Consider the following 15,967-nt stretch of genomic DNA (forward strand, 5'->3'; position numbering starts at 1 on the left):
ATACCTGCAATCACAACTTCAAGAAGGAGAAATGCTATAAATACTATTAACCATATGTAAACAAGTTTACCTTATTTATTAGAAATGACTTTTTTATTTCAGCTTGCTGAATATGTTTGACAGTTAAATTCGTCGCGACACCATAATATAAGAGAAAGTTGTTGAGTTCAAAAGCCCCGTAAGAGAGAGGGGCTACTTTGTAGTAATTGAGAATGAGCAAGTAGGGGCGGCAACCAAAGAGGTAGCGAGACTGACCGCGATTGCAGGTTTTACGTGCTTACTTGTTAGAGTAAGAGGAATAAGTTGACTTTTTTTCCTTTTTTGTTATGGAAAGTGAAAGTTGTTTCATGCAAACACAAACATAATTTCATTTATTTCAAGGTATTAATGGAAAAATTAAAATTTGTTACGTTGAGTTTATATGAATTGGAGAAACAAGATTTTAACACGTTAACTTTAACATATATTTATATTGAGTTAAACTAATTCAAACATACGTTAAGTGATTAAGTGTGTGTTTGGATTTCTGTTGAACTCAACATGAATTCACGTGGAACCTAACGCATCAAAATTCTTCTTTCACCATCTCCATCAAGCTTAACTTCTACGTCAGTGCATTAAAGTGTTTAAAATTATATTTACGTATGCTCTAACGTCAAAACAAAGGTGCTCCTTAAGATTAATAGATAGAAAAAATCTCAAGAGAGAGTGACAGAGGGAACCAAAATCCAAGTTGCCACATAAATAATCATTACTTTTCCTCTTTTAATTCATTCAATTTATTTTATTTTAATTTTGAATAAGCAAAAAGGTTGGGTTGTTGCTATAGTCTCGAAAACCAAAAGAATTATTAATATCCACCACAACACGCCTTTATAATATTCGAAGCACTCGTTGTTGCTGCAACTTGAAAATCGAATTAGGGTTTCATCTTCTTCAACCTCACTCACTGTCACTGCACAAACCCAGTTTCTTCTTCTTCTTCTTCCTCCTCTTCCATTTCCCGCCATTTCCCGCGGTTCATTTCTCAGATTTTGAATACTAGCCGTTGGATCTGCCATTTTCATATTATTATTTATTTTTCCAAAAAAAACTTTGACCGTTACTCTCGCCGGAGTGAACGGGAAATGTCTGCTTCCGAATCGGAGAAGAAGGTTGAGGAGGAGGAAGAGAACCAGGAAGTTCTCAAAGGCGGTGAGCTCTTGTTCTGCGGTGCCACGTGTTGGGATATCGTTGGTCGTCGGAAGGGTCCCGTCGACGGTAACTTGGTCTCTCCCACGCGCCTCCGTCCTCTCGTTGGGATTGATATTCGCTACGTCGCTGCCGGCTGCGGTAATTTTCACTTTGAAATCTGAAATCTCTCCCTTACATTCTGTTCTGATTGTTCGTGTTTGTTTTGAATGCAGCTTCTTGTCATTGTGTGGCATTGGATGTTGATGGGCGTTGCTATACTTGGGGCCGTAATGAGGTATGACTGTACAGTTTGAATTTTTGTATATGTTGAATGGTTTATGCGTGATGTGCTTCTAATTTGTGAGTTTGTTGTGCAGAAGGGGCAACTGGGTCATGGAGATACCATTCAGCGTGATAGGCCAACTGTGGTGTCTGAACTTTCCAAGTGAGTTAATCATATTTGCTGCCGGATGAGGCTGTTTCTCTAATTTCCTTTCGCTTTTTCCTTGTTTATTGCTTCGGGGTTTTGTTAATGGCTGCTTGACAAATGCTGTGAGGGGATGCTCTGTGAAAGTTGTATATGTGTGTGTTTGTTTCTAGTTTCATAACTCATATCAAATGTTGATTTTGGTGTTAGTCTTAACTCTGCTCATTCTCAATTTAAAGGTTGCTTTTGTGTTTATTTGTAGTTTCTTCTGTTATTATTTTTTGTTATACTAAACTTTGTTGGTATTTGAGTTGAAGATACAAAGTTGTCCAAGCTGGAGCTGGGAGGAGCCATACAGTAGTTATCACAGATGATGGGAACTCCCTGGCCTTTGGATGGAACAAACATGGACAGCTTGGTTCTGGCTCTGCGAAAAATGGTATGTTTGTTTTTTAAAGTACTATGTAAAAACTATGCTATTTCTGCTGAAGCATTTTTTATGGCAGCTATTGTTTGCTTGGATGTTTATGCGGTCCATACTTATATTTGGCTTGGTGTGGATATTTTATGGTTAGTAGAATAGGTAGCTGAAAACTGAATTTTTTCCATTGCAATGTATGTTTTTGAAAAGTATACCATAGCTACTTTTCACTTCTCAGTTCCTATTGTTGAAGTGAAGCGAGGGAAAAAAGTACAAACAGGCTCTGAATTGTCTGTAATGCGATAGAGTAAAGCTTATATACTGTATGGATATTTAATGATAGAATGGAGAAAAGTTTCCATGGGTAGTTAATTCCTTGCGACAGCAGCATGTGCACCATACCGCGGCTAGGGGCCACTACAAAACTAAGGTTGTGGAGTGCTTTTGTGTTGTGTATGTTGTGCTATGATTTTCAGCCTTAATCACATTGATAGAGGTTTTGATTTTTAAATTAGGTAGATTCATGTCTGAAAGAGTTTGTTAGTTTGACATTGAGTTCTTTCAAAATGGATTTCTGCACATGTGCACTGTTATACTGTTATTACATCATTGGTGATTGGTGTTCAATGGCAATGCCCTATTCCCCCCTGTCCCCCAATTTCCTGACTTTTCCATTGAAAAATTGGAATTTGGAAACCCTCCTTGGTTCATTTCCGACCTTTATTCACATTTGAAGCAAGCTTCTGTTCCCGCCCATCGCAGCTCTCTGCCCTGTTTATTTTCTTCACTGAGACTTTTAATTCTAAATGTTTTCTCCCCACTTTTGTTTTTTATTAACAGTGTTTGTCTTGTAAGTGTAATATATATTTTCCTATTTTACGTCGACAACAACTACCAGCCCTTTTCTCACTAGATGAGGTTTGGGTGTTTGGCTATATGGAGTTATGGACCGTACCTTTATGATTTGATATGCATAAAGTCTTTCTTAACACGAATCTTTTGCTTACTTTACTTCTACTAAAGTCTAAATTGAAAATAAATTTGATGCAAAACTATGCAGATCTCCTTGTTCTAATTCATGATTTCGTGTATGAATATTAAGATTACATTATCTCATATAGAATGACCATTTGATTTTCTTCCTTGCTTTGTCTTGGGCAGAAGTTGAGACATCTCCTGTTCGCTGTCTTGTGTCTGAAGTAACGTATACTACTTGTGGGGGTGACTTCACAGTGTGGTTATCTTCCGTTGAAGGAGCTTCTATATTGTATGATTTCTGGAAGAAAACAGCATTCATTTTCTTGATTCTACGCCTGCATACATGGATATTTGTTCTTTCTCGGTATGCAGTCTTTTTAATGCCGATTCTTTCTTTTGATTGACAGAACTGCTGGGCTTCCACAGTACGGGCAGCTTGGGCATGGAACAGATAATGAGGTATGCTGGACGAAGATGTTTCATGGTATTTGTTGTCCCAAGATGTGTGAGGGCCTAAAGAGGCTATTTGATCAGATGCTGTTTGCTTGGAACCATTTAGTTACCGTTGAGCTTATAATTGTTTTCAGGGTTTAACGTAGTCATCAATCTTATGGTTACCATGATTGAATTTTGACTTCAGTTTTCCAATTGATGTGGCAGGCTGATGTCTTAACATAGTTTGAGAAGAGTATCTATCATTTGGCATCATTGCATCAATTCAATCAAATATATGTGCTTTTATTTTTTAATATTTTAATTCTGCAAGTGTACTCCTCTTAAAAGTTATAACTACCCTTTTTCACATTCCCACATGATTTTGCTCACTGTCATCCATTTGCATGCATCATGCAGCACAGAACAGAACTTTATATAATGTTGCATGTGCTTGCAGTATAATTTGAAAGACAGCTCTGTGAAATTGGTTTACGAAGCCCAACCACGTCCTCGAGCAATAGCTTCTCTTGCTGGGGAAACCATCGTCAAAGTTGCATGTGGAACAAATCACACAGGTGGGTGTTAGTCCATTGCTTAATCTCGGTTATCTGACCTTGTTTGTTTGTTTGTCATTACTTACGTCTTTTTTTGTTTTTGCTATACAGTGGCGGTGGATAAGAATGGCTATGTCTACACGTTAGTAATTTTTTTATAGTTTTGGTTCAATATCTGGCTTGTGCGTAAAATAAGTTGTAATTGTGTATTATCATGTTTGCAGGTGGGGTTTTGGTGGTTATGGAAGGTCAGTGTATATTATTCAGATCGGGCTGTCAATGTTTTGTGAATTTTCAAGAAATTGCAAATATCGGATATTTCTTTCTCAAAATTGGTTTTAAATATTTGGTACCTAATCCTATGTTTAATTTCCCAACTAATTTATGATTTGTGTAGGCTAGGACATCGGGAGCAGAAGGACGAATGGGCCCCACGCCGTGTTGATCTTTTCCAGAATAGAAATGTTTTGCCTGCTGATGCAATTATTTCAGCTGGTTCTGTGAATTCTTCATGTACTGCAGGTATGCACCTCATCCACACTTTCACTGGCCCTGCTCTCATAAAATTAAAAAGCATTTGCTGATATAATGTACCTCCTCCTTGACTGTTATCTGCATTAATTGTTTCCTTTCTGTTAGTGCATGTGTTATGCACTGATAATATCAATAACATGATGATTTTTGTTCCAAGTGTCAAACCATCCTATTGAGGATTTTAATGCTCTTCCTCAATATCAACCTCAAAGATTTGTTTGCAACTTATGTATAGCGAGATGATTTGTGAAAGTAGAATAACAAAGCTCATCGTGTCTCCATTTTATGTATATGATAAACAAAAGAATAAAGAGGAAAATTTGAAGGGGTACATATTCAAAGGATATGACTAAAGCAGTTGTATTTTTTAAATTAATAAAATGGCCAGATTTGCTTTTGGTTTCAATCCACTTTTTTTTCATTTCAGCTGGAGGGCAGTTGTACATGTGGGGCAAAATAAAGAGCACCGGTGATGACTGGATGTATCCTAAGCCTGTCATGGATTTAAGGTTGTGCTTTATTCCATGGTTTGAGAATTTAACATTTTTCATGATGGGCATTTTCCACTTCTCTATTAGTTCTTGATTTTGATCAACTAATCCTCATATTTACTTTGATTAACAGTGGTTGGAATATACGATGCATGGATTCAGGCAGTATGCACCATTTTGTCGGGGCTGATTCCTCGTGCATAAGTTGGGGTCATGCTCAGAATGGTGAGCTGGGATATGGACCAACTGGGCAGAAGTATGTCTGCAATTTTTAATGTAACCCCATTGTTTGTTTCTTCTTAATGTTCTTATTTATAATCCTGTTTGCACTTTCTCTTTAGGTCTTCTGCTGTACCTAAAAAGGTGGACATACTTGAGGGTATGCATGTAATAAGGTAGGTAGTAAGCACCAGTTCTTCATTCCCTTTTTTTTTTGCTCCTCGCCTCTTTGGATGTTGCATATTGAATAATAAGTCTCTGAACTTTGCTTCTGGATTCAAAATGTTTTTGATGCAAGAAATTTCATTATATGGTAAAACATAAGGTTTTTATAAGCACGTGTCAATAATCAGAATCTAAACCTTTGATTTATCAATCAATTGCTGTAATTGCTCACTACATGAATAACTGAAATGATAACTGATCTTAATATTTTATCTTATTGTCAAACAGTGTAGCTTGTGGTATGGGCCATTCCATGGTTGTTGTTGATAGAGCAAATGTTGCTGATAGACTTGACCAGGTAGCTCTTAAACCTTGCTGATTATCTTAAAAGTTCATTAGTTAATAATCGCTCTCATGGGTGAGGTCGTGTTTATGTTTTAGGCTTTATATTTTTTCTGCTGTTTCTGATATCCTTGATCACAATGGGTGGTCCCATGGGTTATTTTAAATTTGATTATAATAAAAACCAGTAGATTTTTTGTCATAAGTGTATTTGTCTTTCTTCCTCCTTTAATCGATTATCTCTCTGTTGAACATCATAAATAGTTTTAGAGATGACATGAAGTGCATTTTTTTCAAGTCTTGTACATTAGTTGTCCTATTAGGGAGTAATTAATTTTATGTTTATTTATTTTTATTTTTTGTGCATTCTATTCATGGCTATTATATATTTTTTGTCTGTCCATCATATATCTTCTACATTTTGCTAGTCCCGTGTCATTAAAACATATGTTTCCCATTCTAGTTTATGATATGTAGTGTGCTACTCCTAACTTCGCATTTTTCTTCAGCTTGATACATATGATGGGAAAGCTTTTGGTGAAGGTATGCTACTTACTGTCTAATTCAAATTTGTATAGGTTACAATGTACACATTATTTCATTTTTTGGATAGCTGTTTTTTTTTTGGGGGGGGGGGGGGGTTGGTTTCCTAATTGCTAGTATGGAGAACAGTGTTATCAAATATCCGCCATGGTGGGTTTTTGGCTCTCCTCCGTGGCCGATATTCCACCATTGATTCGATTCATCACAAATGGTGGCTGGAACACCAACCTCATCACCCCCTCTGCTCATATCTATATGAACGCATTCATTCTCTTACCCAATCCATTCAATCCAAGCTACATTTTCTCCCCTCCCTTGAAATCAAAGTGCACAAAATCAAACATGACTCTCCAAATCATGAAACCACTCCTTTTCACTCTTACAGCAGCATCACTTATTGCAATCACAATATGAACGCATTCATTCTCTCACCCAATCCATTCAATCCAAGCTACATTTTCTCCCCTCCCTTGAAATCAAAGTGCACAAAATCAAACATGACTCTCCAAATCATGAAACCACTCCTTTTCACTCTTTCAGCAGCATCACTTATTGCAATCACAAAATTATTGTCTTCTAATCACTTTCATGTATCTTTCCCTCCACCATATATTTCCATTGCTGATGCCACCACCATTAATCACATTGTTGGAGAAGTGTTCATGATCTATCTTTAGTTGGCTGTTTAGAAGGTTTTATGGTCTGGTGGGAGTCCAACTGCCACTGATATCAATATGCTGTTGCTGCAGTTAATGAGATTGTAAAGGAAAGTCCAGCGCCGAAGAAGGCTGCGAAAAAGGGTGCAAAGAAGGGAGCTGACAATTCTAAGAAGAGGAAAAAAGCAAAAGAACCATCTGACTCAGAGGAGGAAGAGGAAGAGGATGCTGAAGAAAGTGACAATAGTGAGGATGAAGTTAATGGTGAGGCTGAGGTAAAAAGGTCTCGTGGTGGAAAAACTTCCGGTAAAGGCCGAGGTAAGGCGCCCAAAAAGTCAGGGGCCGAGGTTAAAGGTTCTGGCAGAGGACGTGGTGGCGCTGCCGCCGCTGCAAACAAGAGTGGTTCTTCCGGTAAGAGAGGAAGACCTCGCAAGTCGTCATGACTTAGTTTTTTGTTGGAAATTTTGTTCTCTACACCTAGAGAATCGCAGCATGTAATTCATTGGCTAACTATTTAATCCAAGTTTTTATGAAAACACGTTACATTTGTTGAACGATTTGGAATGGAGAGGCAAGAAGTGCCTTTTCATAATAGACGTTAATTTGCTTGTTCGGTGACTTTGTGAGTTGTTTGTTGATGAAACTTGAGGCCCATTAAGCTGTTTTAACTTTTAACCAATGTGTAATATTATTTTTAGTCATGTATCAGCTTCCTTAATTTTCAAAGTTTTTTTTATTTCTTCAATGATTTCTCATATAAATGTGTTTCGTAATTAGTAAAAAGTGCAGATTTTATATTAATGATACACCAAATAGTGGAAATATTTACAAAAACCTCGTTTTTCTTTCACCCTGATTACATCTGTTCTAGGTGGACATAGTACAAACATCAAACAAATGGTCATAGTGAGAAAGGAAGTGAAAAGAGAAATAGTGGATGTGATTCATGATGGATAATCCTTTAGGTAAGTACTAATACCATGAAACTTCTGAGTTACATTCCATTTTTTCTTATCTTATCGCTAACTTTTCTACAATTGTTAGGGAATTTAGGGGAGGGAAGTGAGGAGAGGATGATGGGTGGGTAAATCCCCCCCCCCCCCCTCCTTCTGGAAGCTATGAAAAATCTTAACATTCTATTCATATTTGGGATTTGGAAAAGTTTAATGAATTTGTGACAAAAAAATTGTAAATTTCTTCTTTTTGAAAATTCTCTTTCTAAGATTTCATTTCCGTAGAATCTCTCCATTAAAATTTCAAAAGAAAACAACTTTTTTTTAATCTTTCTCCAATATTCTGAGAAAATTCTATCTACAATTTAAAAAAATCATGTAACATGGAATTATTATCACTACAATTATGTGAGTTTTTTCCGTCCTTTCTTTATAGAAAATAGATTACTATGAAAATAGAGCAATTTAAGGAGATAAATGAGGAAATAATAATTATTTCTAACAATAATCTTATCATTCTAAATTTCTAACACTATGATATACAGTTTCGATGATCAAGATGTTTTCATAGAGAAGTAGATTGATTCTAATTAAAATTATTACAGTCTCAAAATCTTCTTCTCATTCCACAAAAATCCAGTAAAGAATATCGAACAAGAGAAAAAGCTTATAATATTCAGATTATAAAATGTCAGATTGATTACTATCATAAAATGATATATATCATATAGAGAATATAAAAACAAAATAAAAATATAAGAACACCGAAAACAGAAGTCAGGATTTTCTCATTCAATTATTTAGTTCAAAATAGAATCACATTTATTCCTAAAAAAACATGAATCTGAAAAAGAAAAAAAAAAGTCAATTAAAAATCTAAATACTCACAATTTACAAACAATAGCAGACCAATGTATGGTTCTCAGTATCTCTCTCACGATCAGGCTTGGAATCAAAATTAATCTCAATCAATCAAAATAATAAAAGAGGAAACTATATATTTGAATTTTTGGAATTCCTTAAATTTCAGAGGTAAAATATCTTTTCCCAAAATTGGTGGGCTTAATTGTTTTCGTATATATAAGAAGGGTTAGGACTTAGGAGGGAACGGTGCTTGTGTCACTCATGCCGTTATTTCATATTTCAAAAAAAATCTGAGAGCCGCTGCTTTCACGTACTCTCCTCCCTCTCCGCCTCGCTGGGGATTGGTTCAAGAGAGCAATATGCACCTTTTTGTGGAGGCTTACATGCTCAGAATGGGAAGCTGGGATATAGACCAACTGCACAGAAGTAGGTGCATGCAATCTTTTTTTTTTTTAAGGTAACACATTGTTTCTTTTTAGTGTGTATTTAGTTTTCGTTAAACTCAACGTGGAATACTTAATATATTAAAATTCTGTTTTTTCAATCCATATAAATTTTTAAGCGATAAATTGTAGTTTTTTTTGTTATAGGTGAAATCATGTTTGTATTCCGTGTTCACACAAACATCAAACCAAACACATAAATTTTCCTATTTCTAATCTTGTTATAACTTGTCCTTGTTGTCCATTAGGTCTTCTGCCGTACCCAAAAAGGTGGACATACTTGAGGGTATCCATGTAACGAGGTAGGTAGTAAGCACCTGTTCTTCATTTTTTTTTTTATAACCTTTTCCATAAAAATGGTTTTCGTCCCTTGTCGGAGTAAGACGTGATATTGATCCCTATCTTTTGCCAAAATGATTGGCTTTAGTCCCTTCGGCCGTTTGGGTCTACGCCGGAGCTCCGAGAAGCTTATGTGGCACTGCCACATCATTTAATGAGCTTAGGTGGATTTTTTTCTTTTAAATTAAAAAAACATATTAATTTAAAAAACTAAAATTATTTAATGAGCTTAGTTTGGATTTTTTTTTTCTTTTTTCATTAAATTTAAAAAACATTAACACTTAACAACATCATCTTCATTCATTGCATCATCTTCAACACATACTCAGAATATTAAACAGAGGCACAATTAAGCATTCAACAACCACAGAGTGTACCCAAAGAAAAAAACACAAACCACATAATAACTTCAAACGGAATATGTCATTCATGAATAGTTTGGCGGTTGCCGCTGACGAAGACGAGTATGGCGGCGTTGGCGCCGGAGGGTTGGCAATCAACGGTGGTGATGGAGTGATGGCGCTGTTGGAAGGGGAGAGAGGTGAGTTTAGCGACGATGTTTTGAGAACCTTGAATCTTTTGACCTTCGAAAGAGAGCATGGAACCTTCCTGATAGAGATTGGCAAGAGCAGCACAGTTGGAATCGAAGGTTGAGTAATAGTGCTCCATGAATGCCTTTGCCAACGCGTCTGGATCCATTTTGATTTCCCCTCTTCCTCCTTCTTCATCTTCAACACAAAATCATCATTAAAAAAAAACCAGATTTGCAAAGTGTGATGTTGATAAAACCCATTTTCTCTTCTCCACCAGCAAAACCCATTTTCTCAAAACTCAGATCTGCCTCTTCTCTTCTCCACCCACAAAACCCATTTTCTCCAAACCCATCACTGTTATCCTCTTCTGTGGAATGAATTGAAGTCATGAGGATCTATGTTTTTGGGTTCAATTGCTTTAATTTCTGGGTTCTCATAGATGTTTAATTGCTTTAATATTACCACTTCATATGTTATCAATGTTGAATTTCGATTGCGAGTGGATTTGGATTCTCATAGATTGTTGTCCTTTGTTAGATTTGGGTTGCGAGTGGATTTGGGTTCGATTGTTTCTGGATTGGGTTTTTTTTTATGATGATGGGTTGAAGATGATCTTGATAGGTGTTAACTAATTTAATTATTAATTAGAGTGTTTTAATTTTTTTTAATTTAATGAAAAAAAAATCCACCTAAGCTCATTAAATGATGTGGCAGTGCCACATAAGCTTTCCGGAGCTCCGACGTTGACTCAAAAGGCCGGAGGGACTAAAGCCAATCATTTTGGCAAAAGATAGGGACCAATACCACGTCTTGCTCCGGCGAGGGACGAAAACCATATTTATGGAAAAGGTTAGGGACGAAAAGCTTAATTTAGCTTTTTTTTTACTTCCTCGCCTCTGTGGTTGCAGCTTAAGCTGATCTGCCAAAAACCAGAAGAGAATGATCTTGATCGGGTTGCTTAGGAATGTTTATGAATGTGGGGTTTTTCTTAACGAAATTCATGATGTTTTTATAGTATTCTTATGATCTTCAAACAAGGATTTTAGAAAGGAGGTTTTGATCTTGTGAAAGGAAAAGTTTTGGTTTTTCGAGGTTTAAGATAAAAAAAATTGAAACGACGGGGAAGGGATATATTATCGCTAAACGACTACTAATTCGCACCGTTACTCTGTCCACATGACTAGGAAGTTCGAAGCGAGCGTGATCCCGCCAAATCCAAAGTCCTAGGACGTGTTCTGCTGTGACTAAGGTAAGGGAACTTCGGCCTCGGCCTAGATGAGTTGGTTGTGATTGTGATTGTTAGCAAGCATGATGCTAGGACTATCGATGATATATGTACTAGATATGCTATATGATAATGATGTAATAAATGTTAGCTAGTGTTATTATGAACATGCCAAAATGCCTAGGGGGTTAGCTATATGTATTGTTGTGCATGCAAGTTATTATGCTATGATATGTTGTTCATGAGAGATGGACGTGATAAGCTTAGGGCCTAGTGATGATGACTGACTTGCATGGCATGCATGTGGACCAAGTGACCTGGACTAGGCTTGGTTGGCCAGGGCTAGTGACCTGGACTCTGCTAGTCGATGGTGACATTCAGGGGAGGCCCTGAATAAGGACGAGCAAGATACGACGAGATGTTGGCGAGGTCCAACCCCCGATCTTCAAGCTGGATCTTCAAGCTGTTGGGCAGCGGTGTGTTGGAGAGGTCTATCCCCGATCGCGGAGTCGTGTTCGTCCAGCCTTTCCAAGAGAGATCGGCTTGAAGATATCCAAAGCGTCTGCATGCATACTTACAATACATCGACTAACTATGACTTAGAGAAATGATAGTTCCCCTTATGTGCGAATGTTAGTTTAGGGCTTCATCTATGAATATTAGACAAACACAATACTTGACTTGAGTGGTTGCTTTCTAGAAGTTGACCCTTGCTTGTTTGTTTGTTTGCTGTTTGGGGCGCTTAACGCCTAGATGGATCGCTGGAGAATGGGCCTCGTTCTGTGTAATACGGATGAAGACACCGCCTGGGAGATAGACCACCTCCTAGAGCGGTATGTATATAAAGGCTTTATGTTTCTGACGACCTACAACCCGGATGGCACGCATCGGAAGGTGACAGGCTTCGATGGCGAGATTCGGATGCCCTATCCTCCTGCTCAGTTTGCACCGCCTGACGACGACGAGTCTACCATGGAGACAGACCCTTCGGAGGGCTTATCACCGCCGCTTGTGTCTACACCGCCTCCACCTGGACCTGATTCTCCATATTAGACCTGGACTTCGCCTGTACCGGACCCTCCTGCGAATGAGGCTCGCATGGAGGAGATGTTCGATAGATTGATCGAGCGCCAGGAGCAGAGGCGTCGGACACTAGTGAAGGAGGTCGTGGATGAGACTTTCGTGGCCAGGGGCTTCATCTGAGTCGGGTTGGGAGAGTGTAATGCGTCTGTACTGGGGGGTGAGGTCGAGTGTTTGTCTCTAGGGCTCGATACCTACTTAAAGCCATCTTGTATGTGGATGAGCTTAAGCAAGGTTGAAAGCATTAGTTTCCTTTATTGAACCTCGATGTAATAAAAAGCCTTGGTTTATTAAATAAATGAAGTTTATTCAGCATTTATCGCCATGGATAAGGCTTTGTTCAATTGGCGGTAGTCAACACAAAGTCTCATCTTTCCGTCCTTTTTCTTTACAAATAGTACTGGCGCTCCCCATGGCGATAAATGCTGAATAAACTTCATTTATTTAATAGACCAAGGCTTTTTATTACATCAAGGTTCAATAAAGGAAACTAATGCTTTCAACCTTGCTTAAGCTCATCCACAAACAAGATGGCTTTAAGTAGGTATCGAGCCCTAGGGACAAACACTCGACCTCACCCTCCAGTACAGACGCATAACACTCTCCCAACCCGACTCAGATGATGCCCCTGGCCACGAAAGCCTCATCCACGTCCACGGCCTCCTTGACTAATGTCCGACGCCTCTGCTCCTGACGCTCGATCAATCTGTCGAACATCTCCTCCATGCGAGCCTCATTCGCTGGAGGGTCCGGTACAGGCGAAGTCGGGGTGTAATCTAGAGAATCAGGTCCAGGTGGAGGCGGTGTAGACACAGGCGGCGGTGATAAGCCCTCCGAAGGGTCTGTCTCCATGGTAGACTCGTCGTCGTCAGGCGGTGCAAACCGAGCAGGAGGATAGGGCATCCGAATCTCGCCATCGAAGTCTGTCACCTTCCGATGTGTGCCATCCGGGTTGTAGGTCGTTAGAAACATAAAGCCTTTATATACATACCGCTCTAGGAGGTGGTCTATCTCCCAGGCGGTGTCTTCATCCGTGTTACGCAGAACAAGGCCCATTCTTCGGCGATCCATCTAGGCGTTAAGCACCCCAAACAACAAACAAACAAACAAGCAAGGGTCAACTTCTAGAAAGCAACCACTCAAGTCAAGTATTGTGTTTGTCTAATATTCATAGATGAAGCCCTAAACTAACATTCGCACATAAGGGGAACTATCATGTCTCTAAGTCATAGTTAGTCGATGTATTGTAAGTAGGCATGCAGACGCTTTGGATATCCTCAAGCCGATCCCTCTTGGAAAGGCTGGACGAACACGACTCCGCGATCGGGGATGGACCTCTCCAACACACCGCTGCCCAACAGCTTGAAGATCGGGGGTTGGACCTCGCCAACATCTCGTCGCATCTTGCTCGTCCATATTCAGGGCCTCCCCTGAATGTCACCATCGACTAGCCCAGTCCAGGTCACTAGCCGTGGCCAACCAAGCCCAGTCTAGGTCACTTGGTCCATAATGCATGCCATGCAAGTCAGTCATCATCACTAGGCCCTAAGCTTACCACGTCCATCTCTCATGAACAACATATCATAGCATAATAACTTGCAATATATATAGCTAACCCCCTAGGCATTTTGGCATGTTCATAATAACACTAGCTAACATTTATTGCATCATTATCATATAGCATATCTAGTACATATATCATCGATAGTCCTAGCATCATGCTTGCTAACAATCACAATCACAACCAACTCATCTAGGCCGAGGCCGAAGTGCCCTTACCTTAGTCACAGCAGAACACGTCATAGGACTTTGGATTTGGCGGGATCACGCTCGCTTCAAACATCCTAGTCATGTGGACAGAGTAACGGTATGAATTAGTAGTCGTTTAGCGATTATATATCCCTTTCCCGTCGTTTCAATTTTTTTATCTTAAACCTCGAAAAAGCAAAACTTTTCCTTTCACAAGATTAAAACCTCCTTTCTAAAATCCTTGTTTGAAGATCATAAGAATACTATAAGAACATCATGAATTTCTTTAAGAAAAACCCCACATTCATAAACATTCCTAACCAACCCGATCAAGATCATTCTCTTCTGGTTTTTGGCAGATCAGCTTAAGCTGCAACCACAGAGCATATTGAGAATGACCTTGCTCAAGGCTTAGAAACTAAAACAAGAAAAATAAAAGAAAGACAAGAGAGGGAGAGGAACTCACGGCTAGAGAGAGGAGAGAGCAAATGAGCTTGGTGTGAAGAAATGAGAGGGGGAAATGCTATATTTATAGTGAGGGGTGAGAGCCAAGCATTAAATGCTTTTCTTTCTCCCCAAGGAGAAGCCCAAACCCACGAAATTCTCAGCCCATATTAGTGTTTCTAGAGCTTTCCAAGATTCTCATATTCAGCCCTCAAATTTAGGTTTATTTCCTAATTAAACCCTTTAAAAAAATATCATTTAAATCCTTAATCATTTAAAATATACAAATATGAATCCAAAGAGTTTTAAATCAGATATAAAAATATCCTTGGAGGTTTTAAAAGTTCAAAAATTAATCCCCCATTAATTGGAAGTCAATGAATCAAAATCCCTAAAATTTCTCCTTCATAAAACCTAGCCAGAAAATGAAATTACTTGCAAAAGTCTCATTTTCCTTCCTCCACAAGCCTTGGCCGTCCACCACACTCCCCAGGTCTGACTTTTCTAAAAAAATAATTTAAAAAAATAATAATTTTAAATAAAACCTAAAGAATTAATGCATTTATTACACAATTTCCCTCCTAAATGCATCAAAACTTCAAATTTAAAATTAAAAAAAAACCTCATCAATGGTTTTGGATCCAAAATTTCGTGCACCACTCTCACAATATCTCAAAATATTTTTCATAATAAATTTTGATATTAAACCATAGGTTAAAATTATTTAAATGCATTTTTTTTAAATAAAACCTCATTTTATTTAAATAAAACCTTCAAAAATAAAACCAAGGAATATTCCTTCATAGAATATTCTTAAAATCATGCCCAACACCTCCCCTTAAGGTGTGGCCCACGAAATCGTCCTCTTCGACTCGATTCGCCAACTCATCGCTGTTGTCGGGTCGATTCTGACCTAAAAGTCGTCGTCGCAGAACCCTAGCAATATTACAGTCAAAATGCTCGTATCTTCGCGCACATCAACGTCTAGAGGTTTCCAAGACTTAATATTGCTTCTAAAAATTAATTACCCTTTTTAAGAGGCATAATATCACATATATCACAAAAAATTCATAGAGTATTATTTAATATTATTATTAAAATAATATGCCCTAAAATCGGGTCTTACAATACGACCCCCCTTAAAATAGTTTCGTCCTCGAAACTAAGGCTAAGGATCTATGAACAGATCGGGGTATTGTTCCCTCATCTTATCGTCTAGCTCCCAGGTGGCATCTCCCGTGGATTGATTCCAAATCACTTTGACTAGGGAAACTTGCTTCTTCCTCAACTGCTTGATCCTTCGCTCTTCGATCTTCATAGATGGTTCTTCAACGATGAGATTATCCTTGAGTTGAATGTGATCCGGCTCAATCACGTGTGACGGATCAGACACATACTT

The 15,967-nt window shown here is 38.3% G+C and overlaps 3 protein-coding genes across 3 annotated transcripts; 1 reads left to right on the forward strand and 2 right to left on the reverse strand.

Annotated features, from left to right (window-relative positions):
* The first annotated feature begins 864 nt into the window (after window positions 1-864).
* On the forward strand, window positions 865-7,639 carry LOC130727801 (uncharacterized). Its single transcript, XM_057579050.1, has 16 exons — window positions 865-1,332; window positions 1,407-1,468; window positions 1,551-1,618; window positions 1,918-2,039; window positions 3,183-3,288; window positions 3,407-3,458; window positions 3,892-4,009; window positions 4,100-4,130; window positions 4,213-4,236; window positions 4,386-4,510; window positions 4,950-5,031; window positions 5,147-5,269; window positions 5,355-5,408; window positions 5,686-5,755; window positions 6,249-6,282; window positions 7,032-7,639. Exons 1-16 carry the CDS (start codon window positions 1,128-1,130, stop codon window positions 7,379-7,381), a joined length of 1,626 nt encoding a protein of 541 aa, XP_057435033.1. The 5' UTR covers window positions 865-1,127; the 3' UTR covers window positions 7,382-7,639.
* Window positions 7,640-9,960: 2,321 nt separating this feature from the next.
* LOC130712030 (nuclear transport factor 2A-like) lies at window positions 9,961-10,459 on the reverse strand. The gene is made up of 2 exons (XM_057561854.1): window positions 10,327-10,459; window positions 9,961-10,265 (listed from the first exon to the last, which is right to left on the reverse strand). Exons 1-2 carry the CDS (start codon window positions 10,457-10,459, stop codon window positions 9,961-9,963), a joined length of 438 nt encoding a protein of 145 aa, XP_057417837.1.
* A 2,342-nt stretch (window positions 10,460-12,801) lies between these two features.
* On the reverse strand, window positions 12,802-14,614 carry LOC130732230 (uncharacterized). Its single transcript, XM_057584327.1, has 3 exons — window positions 14,591-14,614; window positions 14,155-14,219; window positions 12,802-13,446 (listed from the first exon to the last, which is right to left on the reverse strand). Exons 2-3 carry the CDS (start codon window positions 14,176-14,178, stop codon window positions 12,991-12,993), a joined length of 480 nt encoding a protein of 159 aa, XP_057440310.1. The 5' UTR covers window positions 14,179-14,219; window positions 14,591-14,614; the 3' UTR covers window positions 12,802-12,990.
* Between the last annotated feature and the right edge of the window lie 1,353 nt (window positions 14,615-15,967).

The sequence above is a fragment of the Lotus japonicus genome, chromosome 1, assembly GCF_012489685.1.
Source record: "Lotus japonicus ecotype B-129 chromosome 1, LjGifu_v1.2".
In the NCBI taxonomy this organism is placed as follows: Eukaryota; Viridiplantae; Streptophyta; class Magnoliopsida; order Fabales; family Fabaceae; genus Lotus; species Lotus japonicus.